We start from the raw sequence: 18,311 nt of genomic DNA, 5'->3' as shown, positions 1-18,311 counted from the left end.
CAAGTCTGAAACACTTAACTCTACAAACAAGAAACTCTCATTGCTATAAATTTTATAAAATTTTGCAAAAAGAAAAGGTAAATTTGGGCACCCAGGCATCCAAGGTTCGAACCTAAAGGCAGACCAGGACCCGAACTGGACCGAACTAGTACCAAGCCTTGAAACCTGACGAACCTTGCAATTTAGGTTTGAACATATGATTTCAATAGTACAACTTGCTACAACAGTTTATCTGTTTGTACATGTTTTTTCTGATTGTGTCGAACAACTCACAAAGCCATCAAAATTAAATTGGAATAGTATGTCATCAATATCAGTCTGGGTTTCAACTTCATCAATTTTTTGTTAGTTTATTAGATTTTATAAAATAATCATTTGATAAACAATTGCTTTCAAGAATCAAATATTGGACTAATTGGTTTGTTAATGACTACTGTTTGAATTTTATTTATTTAATGTCCTAGATGGTTCAACAATCAATTTGTGTGGTTATTCTAGGAAGATGTTGGTTGGTTTATCCTCTAGATCCATTTTAATTTCATGTCATCACTTGCCAATTTAGCATGTACTAAAATCAAATAAAATATTATACCATTATTGACTTATTTCCGTTTGCTATTTGCTAGTTTGGCATGATCAGAATTTGCATAAAATTATCTACCATTTTGGCATTGATGCATTTCTCTTTATGATCTGTCAATTGGCATGATTTGAATTTTCATAGAATGCCTCCCACTTTGGCATTGATTGATTTTGTTGGTTTGATATTGTTGTAATTTCATTGCGAGTTGCTAGTAAATTGTTGATTATTTTCATTGTTTTCATACTAGTGTTCATATGCACTCACCTTGCCCACATTTGGAACTTGGCGATTACAAAGACTTAGGATTTAAATTGATTAAATTATTTTGAGTGGATTTGAGCTAACCCTCTTGCTAGGCACCTTACATTATGGTTCTGTCTCTAATCAATAATTTATATATGGGTTCATATTGGTTTAAATTGATCCATACAAATGTTGAGTTGCTTCTTTGGCCCCTTTTATGGCCCCATATATATGTCCATGGGGTCTTATCTCCATCCACCAATTGTATAACCCTAGCTAGTAGTTTTTACAACTAAAATAAGAGAGCATATAAACGAGAAATAAAAGAATTCAACAAGATAAAAAAAACTCACAAAAATTAAAATATTAAGAAATTACAAAATCAACAAATTGTAACATTGTAAACTAAATTAAAAATATAGTTGTAATTAAAAACTTACCTTGATGATCTTGAGTCTTGACATACTTGGCAAATGTTTCATAAAAAGGGGCTTGACATGCTTGCTTTGGCCTTCCAATAGTAAGGACTCTCCAAACACCATTTTCCCACCAACATGTTCTTAAGGTTGGGCAATGCATATGGGGTACTTTGCAAGTTGATGAAACCAATTACAAATTATGTGACTCTTGACTGCCTGACCTCTTTGCCATTAGTGCTCTCTCATGCGATTTAGAACCCATGTGTGATTGTAGATTAGTGTTCTTCAAGTATATTGGAAATATGTGTTGCTGTGGTTGTCATTGATGTCAAACTTGTTGTTCCAGATAGTTGTTGGTTTGGAATATTTGTGGTGCAGAGATATTTTGCTGTGTTGGTGTTGCAGTTGTTCTATTGGTTGTTCTGGAAGTGTTCGGGTCCAGAAAGTGTTGTTGATGTTATTTGATATTGTCATCTTTCTTGGATATGGTTTTGGTATCATGGATATGTTAGTTTTGTGGTCCAAAAATATCTTTGTGTACTCCGGGTGTTGTGACATTGTTCATAGTTGGTTGTGATATTCTATGTTAAACCTATCTTTGGGTTTGGATATGTTTTGTGGAAGATTCTTCGATATGTTATGGGTCTCACCGTAGCATGTGGAGATCCAGATTAGAGTTATTTGCATTGGAATATATGTTTTAATTGTTAATTACTTATTTAAATGCGTAGCGTATTGATATGTTGTTAGCTACTCCAATGATTGTGGATCGGTGAATTGATCTTTGGAAGATGAGTTTTGGTCCCCTCTTTCTCCTGGAGTGGATCAATGTGTGTGTTTTTGGTCCGGAAGGTTTATTTTGTCTCAGGTTGACTTGGTTCAAGCTTTGATGACCTATCTTGTATATAAAGAATGTGTATATGATTGAGTTAAGTGTGGGTGGTGATGAGGTTTTGTGTGGAAAGTGAGTGGAACAATGAGAATGTGAAGGAAGTGTGTGAAATTCAGTGAAGAGCAGAGAAGAAGAGTTGTGTTCAAATGATATGCAAGTTGTTTTGAGACTGTGGCAGATGTATGAGACAGAGAGTTGACAGTTGAGGTCTGAGTTGTGTGTGTTGATGTTTGTCACTTGATGCAGAGTTCAAGGATAACTTCATGATCAAGAGATCCTTCTTTTTAGATCTTTTTTGTATCTTGCCCTGTTGCAGTTAGCTTTAGGTTTGCAAGTCCTCCTTTGTATCTTGCCCCAAGAGTAGTTAGCCATGGTTTGCAAGTCTGAACTGGCGACCTCTTTTCATTGTAATCTGATATAAACAGTGGATATATTTTGTGGGTAGGTGCTCATTGTGGTTTTTTCCGATTTGGGTTTTCCACGTAGAAAATCTTGGCGTTCATGAGTTGGATGTGTGTTGTTTAATTGTTTATGTGATACATTAATTTCTGTTTTAGATTGATTTACCCCATCTCAATCCTGCCCTGGGTTCAACAAAGGGTGCATCCACAATGAGAAAATGATGTTTCAAGAGACAAGGGTGTCATGCCCTCACTAAGACATTACTTCCTTCACAAAACAGATTGCAGCTTTGTTTAAATAAACCTCGGCACTTAAATTAATAGGAACTCAAAAGGGCCAACCTTATGAATAAGCTTGGGCAATGGAATTAATAACAATTCAAGGGGGCTGATGAGGATTGTAAAAAGAGTATAGTTATTGGTGAGGGGCTGACTGAATTCTATTAATAATTATTAGTGGCCAGCAAATAAGAAAATGAGTGGCAAATCTTTAAAGAGGCAGCAATATTGAAGAGGTTTGTCTCTCTAAAAATTTAGGGTATAAGAGGGAGGAAAAATCGTTAGGAGTAGCCGGAAGGATAGAAAACCGAAATTATCCCAGACTGAAGGATCAAAAACTATCCATTAAAGCAGTCAAGCCTTTCAATTCAAATGTCAGCAGAAGTCGGCAATGAATTTTTTTTTCAATTAAGTCTCTTTGGGATCTATAGGAATTGGGAAATAAAAGAAAACTATTTATTTAAAGAAAAGATCAGCAAAGGAGAATTAATTACAGCAAGAAGAAAATTAATTACAATAACAAAGATAGCTAACTCATTCAAGGATAAACTATTGAACTCCATTCAAACATTAATTTGTCAATCCATGAAGAAATACCAATGAGCATTAATCAAGAAAATTCGTCAAACAATCAGTTTGAATTGGAGGAAGTGTCTTATAGGAGTTGGAAGGACGTAATTCTTTCATTCTTTGGGTCTAGGTGTTATCAGGATGTTATCCGTTCATGCTTTGGGTCAAGGGGTTGGAAGGTACAACTAGCCTTTCATGCTTAGGTGCTAGGAGTTGGAAGGTATGGGCACCTTTCATACTCTAGGGGTAGGAGTTGGAAGTTACCCTTTCATGCTCAGGGCAAGTCGATTCACAAAGAATGCACAATTTGATTGATTTTGAGGATTGTACTATGATTTGTTGATAGGATTATTATCTCGAATTTCTGATGTTTGATAAAGTCATTTCATTTGAAAAATTATTGTTTTAGGGAAAAAATCAGGAATATTCCACAAAGGAACATTACAAGGGGCACTCTAGAGATAGTGGGATACTAAGGACTTGTGGCTCTAAGCCTCTATTGCCACTACTAGGCGAGAGACACTTGAGGTGCTCCGCTATGGGTAAGTTGTGGGGATGTCTTAGAAACCGATAGCCATCTTTGGGCCGCTAACCTTAATTATTCTAGTCTAATAGGCCCCACATACCCTCCACAAACTCAAGGAAAAAGATAAAATCAATAGCCTTCATCATTTAGATTGGTTAGATTCTCAAACTTTACTATTAGTTATTTGAAGAATGAAGATTTCATTTGAAATATTGAAATAGTGAGGACTTGGTAATTTGGAGTTGGAGAAAGCATCGTGATAAAATCATGAAAGTGGAATGCATAATGAGGATCGATATGGTCTCAAAGCCCTTAATTATGTGCATGGTAGTGGGCGTTCCACACCTTGATCTTGTTGGGGGCATTGCCTTGGACCCTTGAAGGGGGAATTTCTCCTAAATCTTGACCCACCAAATCCTTTCCAACCATTGTCTTTAACTTAAGGTGCTTGGTCTTCCCATCCTCGAAACATAGCCTCCCATATCCCCCATGATGAAATTTTATAGATGTATTTTGTGACATTCCTTGCATCTTCTAGTATATCTTGAAGGAGTAGGTCAATGTAGTGGGTAGCACAAGAGCTCCAAAACAATGTCGAGTGCCTTTCCTTCCACACACATAGTTGCATTATTTATCATCATGTGGACAACATTCCTCACTGTCACCTCCATCACCATATTATCGACTGCATGCAGAAGATTTTGACATTTTTAATTTCATTAGAGACATCAGTTGGCTTCAGAAATGCTTGCTACCTATTGAAGCCTTAGCAAAGTTGATAGATGAGGTTCTTGCCATCACTCCTTTCATTGGATAAAATGTTGTAGTCCTTTTTTTTCCAATTTTTTATTTATTTATCTACCAGCTGATTTGTATTTTTTATTGCATACTACACAATGGCCCATTGAACTCACAATGGCTTAGTGCCTTGGACGCTCTACTTGCGGCAGTTAATGCATCAATGTTCTGCTCCCAATAAGGACTCAGTGCAACATTAAATGAAATGTCGTGTCTCCAAAAATTAACACATGCCAACTTGGCCTCATGTTGCAATTCCATATTCCGTACAATATCTTTCAATGAAAGTTGTGTATCAACAGTGTCATAGGGAACAGAATAATTTGAACTACAACTTCCTACTCTATCTAATCCTTGCATTTGTGGCCCAATATATCCGTCTGCATCCTCTTTTTCCTCTACTTTCTAGAACTCAACCTCTTGAGACACTTGTGTACATGCCATAACATATCAACAAGTGATCTGTGCAAGTTGATATTTGAGGCAATTTTTTCCTCCCTTTAATACCCAACCTTCCATAGTTGCAGATTACAATTCCTAGCTCTGTACTTACCGCCCCATGTTTCTAACTAGCGTCCTTGGGCTTGTTGCCACCTCTTCTACTGGTAGTTGCCATTTTGTTTTAAGGAAAATGGAAATAAACCCTAAAAAAGTTGAAAAAACAGAAAAAAATCAAACAAAGCTGTTCTAGGTAGTGGACAAATAAATAAATAAATAAAGCCTAGCATAAGAAAACTGGATAGAAGGCAAACGCAAAAAAAAACTTCTGTTAAAGTTTTGCATTACAATCAAATGCTTCTTAAGGGAAGCTGACAAACGTGCTAATTTTGTGCTATCCTACTTCCCAAATGCCTGCAAATAGATGTGAAACGCTTCAATACTAATGCTCATAAGAAATGGATTTGAAGAATGAGGCAAAATGAGGTTTTTTAAGGGTGGATAGACTTAATGCAGTGCAGGCCAAGTTATTTTGTTGATTTCATTTGTTTTTGACGAGTTATTGGTGCTGAAAAATTGCCATAAGTTACCAATAGCTCACCTGCATGTTCTTGAGTTGAGTGAGTTTTTTTCGGGTTTTCAACTATGGTATAATATAGTGGTTCCGTAACGGTTCTTGAAAGTTAGTACTAAACTGTCACACCTAATCATGAGGAATGGCATATAGAACAACTGGAGACATAGTTGTCAGCAATCTGCATAAATTGGTGTTCATTACTGGCTATTCAATTTTCCGTAGTGTGTTCTCAGTGATATAATGGTTCTATACTCAATGTGTGCCCATTACTCTACATGTAATGGTGTGTGAAGTTTAACATCCCACAAATAGTAATTATTCTTGGATTTGTCGAATCATTTTTGGAACAATTTTAGAGTATAATCTGAAATGTCGATGATGAAAAGTTTTACACAATCAAATCCAGAAAGATTACCAAGCTAACCTTTGATATAATTTCCATGTTTTTAAGTTTCATTTCATTTTTAATGTTGAAAAAATGTTCAGTTTTCATGTTGTTCCTATGAATAGTAAGGATGATAAGCATTGACACTACTACGCGGAATGGAGTAAATATTTACAATAGTATAAGTATTTGATTTGATCATTATATTAGAGCACAATCAAAATGAGTATGATTTAAGATATACAATAGATACAGGGAAAAATTTTATTTTGATGTTACCTTCAACCCCCCCGGTACAGGGAAAGATTGGATTTATATGTTGCCTTCACCAACCCCCAATATGTACATATTCGCAAGTGAATTTAAAGTTTTTCAAGTTCTATTTTAGCAAATTGCATATCTTGAGAACAGAATAATAAAATTGTTTCCGTATCACCATATGGTATGTGCAATTTTACATTTTTTAGATGATATTTTTGATAATCTGGTTTCATTTTGAATTGATTCCATTCTTTCTTATAGAAGATAACATATCTCTGCCTAAACCATATCATTGGCCCACTTACAGGATCTGTGCGAATGCCAGCAGCAGTGTGCGGTGTAGTTGGTTTTAAGCCCACTTATGGACGCATACCCCATTTGGGGTGAGTTCAGTCATTGATAAACTAGTTTGTACTCTCCGTGCAATTTTCAGCTTACTAATGAAGGAAAAAAATGGATGACGGAAATTACTTGAAGTGCTTGAATATGCTAATTTGACCTTTTTTAATGGCACAGAGTACTTCCTTTAAATTGGACAGTTGGAATGGTTGGCGTGCTTGCTGGAACAGTGGAGGATGCAGTCATTGTGTTAGTAATTATTACTACCTAGACACTTTTACCTTTTACGAGCATCAAATACTTGCATTTTGCTTTACAAAGTGGAGTAACTAAGGGTGGTTTTAATATCTTTCCAGATATACAGCTATTGCTGGTCATCTTGCAACCAATCAGTTGGTCTCATTGCCGGTAAGTCTACCTTAAATAGAAAGAAGTGTGAAAGCTTCTTGGCATGTAGTCAATATCTATAATATATGTCAGTTCTATAAGTGTGGGTTTCAGTCCTTTGGAAAAAGCCTGATGGCGTTTTAGTACATATCATAATGCAAGTGCAAAACAAAGTTGTGAAATATTGAGGTTGGGAATCTGTAAATTCATTTTCATCCTTGTAATTCCTTGTAATCAGATAATGTAGATGTCTCTAAAACTAACATCCCAAATTATCTATAGAAATGCACATCAAAGAGATTTGTGAACTACAATTAAAGCAAAACAAAATAATGATGGTTAACTTGAATTTTATTGGGACCATTGCTAACTTTTTCCTTATGGCAACTTAAAATCTGTTTCGAGTTAGGAAAAATAACAGTATTGGTTAACAGATTAGATTCAAGTGTGCACAAGTATTAGGGTTTTAGAGAAGCAAAATGAATGCATGAAAGTTTTACTGCACAAATTGCATAAAGAGATTACAGGGATAATAAATAAGGAAAACTATTAGCATTAGAAATGTGGCAATTGAAAACAGAGATGTGTATTCTTTGATTACATCTGAAGTTTTCTTTGGTATATTACTGTCTGTTATATTGATAATAAAGCAGGGAAAAAAAATTGCTAACACGACTCTCCACAGACATGAATGCAAGAGTGTTTGTATGGTATGTGTTCCACCTCACTGAAATACACTGGTAACCACCAGTTGCATCCACCAAGTATAGAGGGGGGAAAAGTAGATACATATCTCACTCAGTATCAAAACCAAGGAAGCATTAACCCCATAATGTTGACAAGGGAGAGGTATGATAGGGTCCACCAAAATTGTGTTACAATATATTGCATGAAGGAGAAGAAACATCATCGGAATGTGTGCAAAACAAGGCACACACATGATGGTAGAGATGGTTGTGAATGGAAATAAGTTAATAACAAAGCACACACAAAAAACCCTCCATGGTACTTTATAAAGTAGTTAGTACAAAATGACACAACATGATGTTCAAGATCCACAAAATGCATGTACACTGCTGGCACTTTATCTCAGTGCATTTACAAATGAAAAAGTGCATTCAATAGATGCTTACAATGCCCAAAACGTAATAGATGCTAAAAATACATATACATCAACTCAAATGAAGTGATCTCATGCAAATATAACTTTTTCGTGTGTCAAAATGTCCAAATAATCGACAATAATTTGAAAAAATGATAAATTGAATACAAGATACCTAGAGCTAAATCTGGAAAAAGGGCATGGATAGATTTATATAGCTCTAAAATAGCTTTTTGTTGTTGTAAGAATCATGAAAAATAGAGATAACGGCAAAAGGTTACAAGCCCAGAACTCAAAAGAGCAGATCTAGCTTAAACGAGTGATAAAATGTACTCGCAACAAAACTAAGAAAAATATTTATACCATTGGAAAGCGTTTGAAACCAGCTTTTTGATGATATCTAATTTTTGACATTGTATGCCCTAGTTATGCCAAAGGAAAAAAATAGCTCTTTTAGAGAAAATTAGCACTAGGATGTAGGGGTTGCTAGATGGTACAACTAATGTCATGGTCAGTCAGCAATTTGATTGCCAGTATATACCTTGTTTGTGGAATATGCCTTATAAATTCCAAATTGCTTGTTAGAGGATTGATACTATTAGTTTGCGCACAAAATCATTGTTCGATTGTCGACGACAGTTGTAGGATCACAAATACAAGTTTTGATGGTTGTTTTATAGGCTAGAAGTTTATTTTGACAAACAACGGTGGTAAGATGGGGAATAAGTTAGAATAGGAGCCAACTAGTATAAAAATTGTTGTTGGCCAGTAAAAAGTTGTTGGCAAAACAATTGGTGGTAATAGTGGTAAAAACATGTCATAAGAAAAATAAAACTTGTTGATAAAAAACGTTTGTGCAATATTGAAACATTTGTAAAAAAATTGTTGTCGGCGTATGAAACATGTTGCTACATGTAAGAACCAAGAATTTGTTGGCCAATTTGCTTTGCAAGTATCCATATTGATGTCAAATAGTGTACAGAGCTTGTACTGCCATATGGATATGTACATTGTATGAATTTCCTCAAGCACAAAATTCAAGACTCAAAATGTTTTTGCCCCAAATTTCTCAAACTTCGATTTTAGTGTTTGAGTAGGTGATCTTAGGGTATTTGGATGTTTTGGACACAAAGGAAAGGTTTGTTTTGCTCTAGGATGTTTTGATGTGTGTTTTATGACACCCTACAACACAGAATAAAATACGTAGTATTCTATCCTCTCTTGAACAAGGAAACCTCAAATGCTAAACAATGCGATCAATTAAGGCTACCCCAAGGTTTACAAATGTTATATCTAGACAATGCAATGCAATGTATAGACTCAGTGAATGATGTGATTTGCTGTTTAAACAAAGGGACTTATGCCTTTCACTTCTACAAAGCAACTGGAACTTGAGCATCTGATATAGCAATTTAGGTGATGCTTTCTTCCTAAACTAACTAAAACTTCTACCAAACAAAAGGACAAAATAATAAGGGTTAAAGAATCTAATCTAAGGCCTATGAACAATGATGATCATAGATAGTGCTTCGATAGACAAATTCCTTTTGGAACTACTTTCTAATTAACCAGAGATAGCTCACAAAGCCATAGAAAGAGTGCAATCTTCTAATGATAGTGAAAGATTTTCATATTGTAAAAATTCACCCAAATACCCAATGCTGGCGCAATCCAAATGAACATCCAAAATTGAACTATTGCCAAAATGAAGTTCATACTAACCATACACTGAAATTTGCAATCAATAAACTACAAATGGTATGAACCAAGGAATACATAAAATATCTTCACATTTCTCTATTGAAATGAATGAACGTTAACTAGAACTTTAGAAGTAGAAACCATACAAAATATTTAAACAACACACAAAGATCCACCATATCTTCAATGAAAATTATGTATTTATTCTAGCATAGCGTTGGCAACAATCTTTGATCTCCTCCTACTGCTACTACTTCTAACTTCCATTAACTTTTAACCTTTACAAATGAAGAGGCCAAGTGTTATATAAACTTTCAATTTGAAAATGAAGGGCTAAGGTTGATTCTAAATCAATGGCCAAGATAATTCAATGAAACCCTAAGGTGAGGTAGTTACAACTACCACCTCCTTACATTTAATATTTTCCAATGAGAAAATTACAAGTCCTTATATGCACATCCTTTTGAGGAAAAGGACCAATGAAAATTAACATAGCCTCAATGGCACAATTTACGAGTAGATAAAATTTAATTAATGCATCCACATTTTCACTTGTTCTCCTTGGATGAGTAAGGTTCAATGAATCCGGACAATGTTGATCATGGATTGTTTGATTGGTTGACTCTTGTGAACTTTCTTCTTTCTTCATCTTTGTTACAACTCCACTTCTATATCGGTAGTTACAACTACCACCTCCTTACATTTAATATTTTCCAATGAGAAAATTACAAGTCCTTAAATGCACATCCTTTTGAGGGAAAGGACCATTGAAAATTAACATAGCTTCAATGGCACAATTTACTAGGAGAAGATGATGAAATTTAATTCAATGCATCCACATTTTCATTTGTTCTCCTTGGATGAGTAAGGTTCAATGAATCCGGACAATGTTGATCATGGATTGTTTGATTGGTTGACTCTTGTAAACTTTCTTCTTTCTTCATCTTTGTTTCAACGCCACTTCTATATCATCATAATTCTGAAACTATCTGCTCAATAATGAAAACTTGTAGTTTTCTCAAAATGTCTCCCTTGGTCTTCATTACACATTTCATCTTCATCATATTTGGAATCCTCGTTCTTGGATATCTTTGATCTTGATCTTCTTGTCGTATAGTTCTATCCTCCATTTTGTAATGTTCTTCCTTGTCATCTTCTTGAACATGTTGATCTTGTCTTCCATCACATTCTTGTCTTGGATATCTATGGCATTGAGCTCCTTCACATTGTTGTGTTTTCATCCTATTACATTCATCCGCTTCCTTGCATCAATCCTGAAAAGGAAAGAGAATATATCTTGGATTAAAATTGTGAATGAAAAGGAAGTGCAAGAAAATTGTGATAGGAAGATGGAAGCTCAAAATCCTACACTTCTAATTCACCTTTGAAGAACCTTAAAATTTTCATGACAATCTCTCTTCAAGATAAAATTGTGAAACAAATTTATGCTCAAACAACATCAATAATTCACCAAATGCTTTACAAACCTTCATTTTCACCTCTTTTTCCAGAAAAAGAATCTTCACAAATTCTGATTTCATCATTAACAACCTGGAAATAATCTTGTAATTCTGGAAATGATGTTTTAATTGTGGAAAAATGCTCAAATTGCAAAGGAATGGGTTTAAATGACTAGTTTTTTTCCTTCAAGATTGCCTCTTCTAAGTTCTAACCTTCAATATCAACTCATTATTGTCTTGATTCTAATTCAAACAGTTTCCTCTTGCATTTGGCTTAACTTCTTTGCAGTCTGATTTTTACTTCTTTTGCTGGAATTTGCTTGTCCTCGTCCTTGAATTCATTCTTCTCCACCTGCAATATCAAATTTTCACTCCTTTCACTCAATATTTTATTTGAAATCTGATCTCCTTACCAAATTCACACTTGCTGTTGGAATTCGCATTTGCTGTGCTGTGTGTTGCTTTTGAATTGCTTGGAAATGTTTTGAATTAGTTTGAGATTGATTCTAGCATTTATATGTGCAATTATTTATCTTTTGTAAGGCAGGTTGGCCAGGTTTACTTCTTTGTTTTCTTTTTAAAATTTCAAATTGCTTTCATCCTCATTCAAGTTGGCCTTCTATTTTTGCATTTTGGAGGGATTTTTTTTTTTCAACGTGTTTTGGAGACCTTCTCCAACCAAGCCAGCCTCTTGATTGTATTATTCATCTAGGTGGGGTTTGTACTTATGCAAGGACAAGTGGGTGCATTTCTCATGCGTTCAAGGACTTCTAAGTGCATACTCACCTTATGTATGGACTAGAGGGCACAATTTAGAGGTTGATAGGGACTCTTGAATGGATTTTAATGATGACCAAGTACTTGAAGGCGCAAATTTACCCTATGCAAAGACTAAAGGGCGGGTTTGGAGGTTGTCCAAGGATTAATGAGCACATATCTTACTTATACAAGGATTTTGTGGAGCACTTCTATTATGATCAAGGATTGGTGAGCACAATTGAAGGGTGACAAGAACTACCAAGTGGTAAAGCAAGGTTGTCGAGGACTTTCAAGTGCAACTTAGCCCAATCCATGGATCTCTAGGCGCATTTACCTCTTAGTCAAGGATTTTTTGATGAATTTCCAATTCTGCCCATGGATTTTCAAAAAAAAGAAATCAAAGTTATCTATGAAATTTCCAGTATACATCGATCAAATAACTATGAACGCAAATGTCAGCTGAAGGAAATAACACAATTAGATATTCAAATATTGTGAAATGTTTACAAAACTCATAGAATATGAAATCCATGGCATGAAAACATATATCAAAACTGAAATTATAAGTCTATGACTTAGAAGAGCTTCCATTACTCATCCCAACATCACGACAAGTCATGCGTTGGTGTCTAAGATAGGTCTTAGATGATGATCTAGCCATAATATCTACTTGTGTCTGTGATTGGTGTGTATATTCAAGTGAGGAATTTATTATTAAATTTGAAGCCTTCAAGTTGCACGTTTTGTTGTCAAGTTCATTAACAAAGAGGAATGGTTAAGTAAAAAGATAAATGATTATGTTCTATTTTGACCTTAGCTATAGTACTAACATATGGGATTGTTCTACGAGTTGTCTATGCAAAGCATGATTGATATATTTTGCATTATGAAAATTGAATTTCCTGCCAGCGATGACTTAACTTCTATTCAGATATACAATGACAACAACAACTTTTCATATGGCAATCCTTGTATACTAAACAAATTGTCCAAATGTATGAAACAAGATAATCCTTGATTGTGGCTTTGATTGTGAAGATGTAGATATTTGCAACAAGGGATATGTATTTTGTAAATTTTTATGATAATGATTCATCATTGACATATTACTTGCTTAGACTTATAGTTTGATGGGGCAAAATGGGGTTGAGGGGTAGCACCCTTGGTGAGGTCAAGGGTCAATGCCCCTTATTGGGGTTTTGGGGCGTGGTGTCCCTCGTGGGGTTTGGGGGCAAAGTGCCCCTTTTGAGGTTGGGGGAAATGCCCCTAGCACATTCCTAGTAGAAATATAGGATGGGGTTGAGGGGCAAAGTTCTCACCACCAAGCAGAGATGAAGACCTTCAAAAGCACATAAATCTTCATGGTGCACACCATTTTCTTATTTTTTAGATCCTACTTGGGCATGTCATAAACCAAACAAGCATTGATATTTTTTAAGTTAAAAGAAATAAAAATTAAAATGGCCGAGTCTTTAGGTCGAGATTCACCTATACTCGGCGAGTCTGGTGAAACTTGATTGTCAAGTCTCCCAAACTCAGCAAGGGTGGCTCACCTTGGGACTCACCAAATCTAGGTGAGTCTTGTAACTATGGCTTGAATGAATGATACAATAATGAATCCTTATAATAAGGAAATAAACAAAAAGCAACCTAGATAGAACCCTAAGTGAAGGTAAAATTAGATCATGACATGTGTCGTCATCCTATGACTTGACAAAAAAAAGGACATGGCCTAAGTAAGCTTTAATAGCTTGTGTGAAAAAGGACCTAATTAATTAATAAGGAAAATGCCTTTTTACTCAACATTTAATAATATACTAGCCTCTAGATGTAATATGGTAATCCTAACACAAACTTCTTATCAACAATGCTTTGTTATAATCTACCTCACCATGAAATCCTATCTTTCTGCTAAGTGTTTCGTTATCAACTTGAATACATGACTTGTCATAGCTATATTAGTATATGTTGGGCCAAACTTCTTTCAAATAGTGCTTCAGCATCATCTTCCTCACTGGTGTACCAACCTTTCTGCCAAATGTTTCATTAATGAATTGAATGTATATCGATGATTCGTCATAGTGATATATTTTGCTATTTTCTGTCCAAAACGATGTTGCATTGAGGCAAAATTAAGATTCTGTATTCACCCCAAAGATCTTTGGCAGTTTCCAAAGGTCTGATTGGTGTTATTTTGTGTCTGCAATCTTTTGTAAAGTAATGGAATTTGCCAATTACTCTTTTGACATCCTTATCAGGTTTAGTTTTTTTTTTTCCTTTCTATGTATTCTTTTGAAATACATGTAATTTCCCTTAACTTTCTATGTATGAATGTTAAAATTTGAGAATTCCCACATGCGCGTGTTTGTGTTGTTTCATTTTCTATGAAATTGCATTCATCTTTTATAACAGTGTTCTGCAAAATTAAAATTAATGCATACCACTAATCTTCTTGTACTTTTTCCAGCCTTGCATAAACTTACCTTTGCTGCAAAATAGAGAGAGTATTACTAATCTCAAGCTTGCAAAGTACACCAAGGTGGGCTTAAAGAAGGTTCTATTTGATCTTTTTTTGAATACTGAAATTCATTTTTTAATGTAAGAATACATGTTATATTTGTAAGAAGCTGGCATGGTGTAATTCATTACAATTAAGCATCAATATTCAAACACCAAATTGTCTAGTTGTGACTCTCGTTGAAAGTTTATTTTCGTTATAAGAATTTCATAGATTCGGTTGTATGCTAGCTTTTATTACTTGCACTTGCTATTTGTTGTTATTTGGAAATACAAATGTATTAACATCACTTGAAATTAAAGATCTTAGATGTATGTTGCTTGAGATATTTTAATTGGAGACACAATAGCACAGATTTGTTTGTTTTTAGTTCTTTTGGTTTTTGTGCAGTGGTTCGATCATTGTGATGATATTATAAGGGAAGCTTGTTATGAAGCATTAAATCGACTTGAATCTTATTATGGATGTCAGGTATTATAAGAGACTTGGTATCCCTATTGAGAATCTACAGCCATATCTTTATGTTTTTTTCCCTCTATTGGTTATAGTGAAAAACCATATTGTTCATGTATACTTTTGAATGACCAAATTGAAATAGAAGGTATTCTAGATTGCAGATACATCATGCAAAATAAATCTTTACATTTTAGAGGATGTTAGGATTCATATTACAAGAATTTACTATTTTCTTAGTAAATCATGCTTTTTGACAACTTATTCCATTGTTTGTTGAAAGATGGTGGAGGTTACTTTGCCAGAGTTGGAGGAAATGCGCCTTGCTCATTATGTAACAATTGGTTCTGAAAGTGATGCATCATTTGGTCTTGATTTTGAGAAATTGTATGAATTTCTCATTTTTTTCCATTCATGTATATGTTGCTCCAAATTTTAGAGTCATAGGGAAAATGCATGGAGAATAGATACTCTAACAACATTAGAATCATGTTTAACATTATTTCTTTTTGGTTAGGGGTGTGAGGAGATCGAGTGGAGACACAGAACTTGCATTCCATGTGTACAAAAACTTTACTAGCCGCGAGTTCCTTAATGCACAACGGCTTAGGTGAGTTTAAGATGTGGTATTTGTCTTGTAATCTATTAGTGTTGAACTGAATTTATTGTCACCACAAAGCAGTCATTTTCTTTTTCGAAGAAATGTGTCTTATATTACTCTAGAAAATGAATAGTTTACATTGGATGAGAATTGAGATTGAAATGAAAATCCCTTTCTATAGAGACAAGGAAAGAGGGCACCCAGGGTTTTGTGCTAATTGTAAAAAAATGCACCTCCTTTTGGAACCACTCAAGCTTAGCTTGTAAAATCAAGGCCACTTGTTTAAAAATTGCATTTTCCCCAAAATGAGAGTAGTACTTTCCTAAGAAATAGCTTTGCATTTTGAATGGTCAGGCAACCATTTACTTAAGAATGCTTAATGCATATATAAATTCTAGTTTTCATCTACCTAGGACAGAGGCCTTTCTAATTTTACACAAATAATTTGAAGTAGGATTGATTTCCTTTGGATGACATTGGAAAAGAGAATGCATATAATATAGTTGGAACTTAAGTTAGTTTGTAAAATGAAATTAATACTGATACATATCTATTGTAAATAAGTGTTGAACAAAAGGAAAGGAGAACAAGTGGTATGCCAATTATGCATATATAATTAAAGATAACTTTCGATCAAGAAGATCAAACTGTCATGGTAGAATCCCTTTATGTTTTGTAGTTGTTTAAAGTTACGAGCTAAGTATGTGTTAATACTACTTATCCTATTAATCATATAAACAATAACTTCTGAATGTAGTGATTTGGGATTGTTTCATCAACACATCCTTCTTAGATTTATAGGTAGAATAATGTGCTCTAAAATATTATGCCTTTAAAGATGCCTTTCTAATTTTATGCAACTAATTTAAGATAGTATTGATTTCCTCTCATGGCATTTTGGAAAGTGAATCGATATAATAGTTTATGAATCAAAATTTAGACTTAAATAAGTTTGTAAAATGAAACTAATAGTAGTGAAACAGGGGGATGCCCCCCTACTTGAAACTCCGTGTTTCTTGGACGGGGACGTCTTTGGAATGCAACGACAAGGTGGGGATGTTTCCCCGTTGTCCCTCCACTGCGTCAGGACTCTAGAGATGTCTTAGAAGCGTTGGGGAGATCGAGACATCCCCAAGACATTTGGGGGATGCCTAGGTGTCCTTCTAACACCCCAAAGTTGTTTCGGCATCTCCCATCCTAGGGACATTAATTTATTCTCGGATTTCATGCCCAATCTTGGGCCCTAAAGGCACATTGGCCCCAACCAAGTCTCCCCTGCTCACTTAAACAAAGGCTGAAGATTGAGATTGGAGGGTTTTGCAAGTGCAAGAAGGGTTAGAAGGAGATTTTTGCAAGTACAAGAAGAGAGGAGGAGGATTCCACATCTATTTGGAAGGATTTTCAAGAAAAAGTTATATTTTTTTTAAATTGTGTTTTCAAATATTTTTGTAAGTTTCATTTTCAAATTCTATTTTGAATTTTGATGTTGAATCTTGGTGAGAAAATGAAAAATGAGCAATGTTACATTGCAATGAATATGAACATGCATTTACAGCCGATAACATGGCTACAAATGCATATTCATAGATTCATTTCAATGTAATATTGCTCATTTTTCATTTTCTCATCAAGATTCAACATGAAAATTTAAATATTATTTTCAAATTTGTTAAATAGTAAACTAGGCTGAAATTAGGCATTTATAGAATTTATATTCACAATGAGCTCTCATGACATGGGTGAGGATGAGGTAGAGGTTCATTCTCATAGTGAAAACAAATCAGAATATGAACCTAAGGTTGAGGGGGGTGACAATGGGGCTGATCTTGAAGCCCAAATTAGTTCCATGGCAAGTGCAATAGCTAGTATAGAGTGCCCCTCTGCATTATAGGCAAAGTATGCTAAGGGTCCTGTTGTGACGTTTTTCAGACATCACCCCATTGAGAATGGGGACCCTCTCCTTTCCTGCTTTCTAGGGTTTTTGTTAGTGTCCCGTGGCCTTCCACTTCAGTTTTGTTCAGTTCTGTCAAGTTTTGAACAGTTCGAGTCTTAAGGATTGAATGTCAATTTTTGCAAATCAAGTAATAACAGAGTCTAGACACCGTCAAAGTGTCCGGAAACGCCAAAGGACGAAGAACACAATTGATTTGAGCGAATTCAGACAACTTTCTATTTTTGGAAAGTTTGCTTTTTTGCTTTTTCCTATTTTTTAGGAAGTTTCATTTTTGGCATTTTTAGCTCGATCCCTGGGATGGCTATTTTTAGAAAGTTTTCCTTGTTTTTTAGGGATGTCTGCTTTTTTCTTTTTCAGAGTTGGGATCTAGGGTTTGCACTAATACCACTGACCTGCATCGATCATGATCGAAAATTTTCAAGTGTTGACCCAAAAAGCTAAGTTCCTATATTTTAGGGGTCATGGAACTTCGGATGGGTTACCTGAGTATGGATTTCAAATGTCATGTTAAATGTGGCTAAAATTTGAAAAGTTATTAAATTTTAAAGTTTTCCAAATATTTCTAAGTATGGCTAATGGTGTTTGATGCTGTGACAGGGGCTTCTCAGAGTCCGCCCTCATGGAAGAGAAGCATGGTCATGGTCGTCTCAAAGTCCGCCCTGCTT

The 18,311-nt window shown here is 34.9% G+C and overlaps 1 protein-coding gene across 5 annotated transcripts in view; it reads left to right on the top strand.

Annotated features, from left to right (window-relative positions):
- Positions 1 to 18,311, top strand: part of LOC131074601 (fatty acid amide hydrolase) — a 196,577-nt gene that overhangs the window by 106,918 nt on the left and 71,348 nt on the right. For all 5 annotated transcript variants that reach the window (XM_059207756.1, XM_058011242.2, XM_059207757.1 and 2 more), the window contains exons 9-15: positions 6,680 to 6,755; positions 6,889 to 6,960; positions 7,068 to 7,119; positions 14,588 to 14,659; positions 15,029 to 15,109; positions 15,375 to 15,478; positions 15,609 to 15,701. In XM_059207756.1, coding sequence (XP_059063739.1) covers positions 6,680 to 6,755; positions 6,889 to 6,960; positions 7,068 to 7,119; positions 14,588 to 14,659; positions 15,029 to 15,109; positions 15,375 to 15,478; positions 15,609 to 15,701 — 550 coding nt within the window. The remainder of the gene's footprint in view (positions 1 to 6,679; positions 6,756 to 6,888; positions 6,961 to 7,067; positions 7,120 to 14,587; positions 14,660 to 15,028; positions 15,110 to 15,374; positions 15,479 to 15,608; positions 15,702 to 18,311) is intronic.

The sequence above is a fragment of the Cryptomeria japonica genome, chromosome 7 (genome assembly GCF_030272615.1).
Source record: "Cryptomeria japonica chromosome 7, Sugi_1.0, whole genome shotgun sequence".
Classification (NCBI taxonomy): Eukaryota; Viridiplantae; Streptophyta; class Pinopsida; order Cupressales; family Cupressaceae; genus Cryptomeria; species Cryptomeria japonica.
Note: the sequence above shows the minus strand (reverse complement) of the source record. Positions and strands in the feature narration are given on the sequence as shown.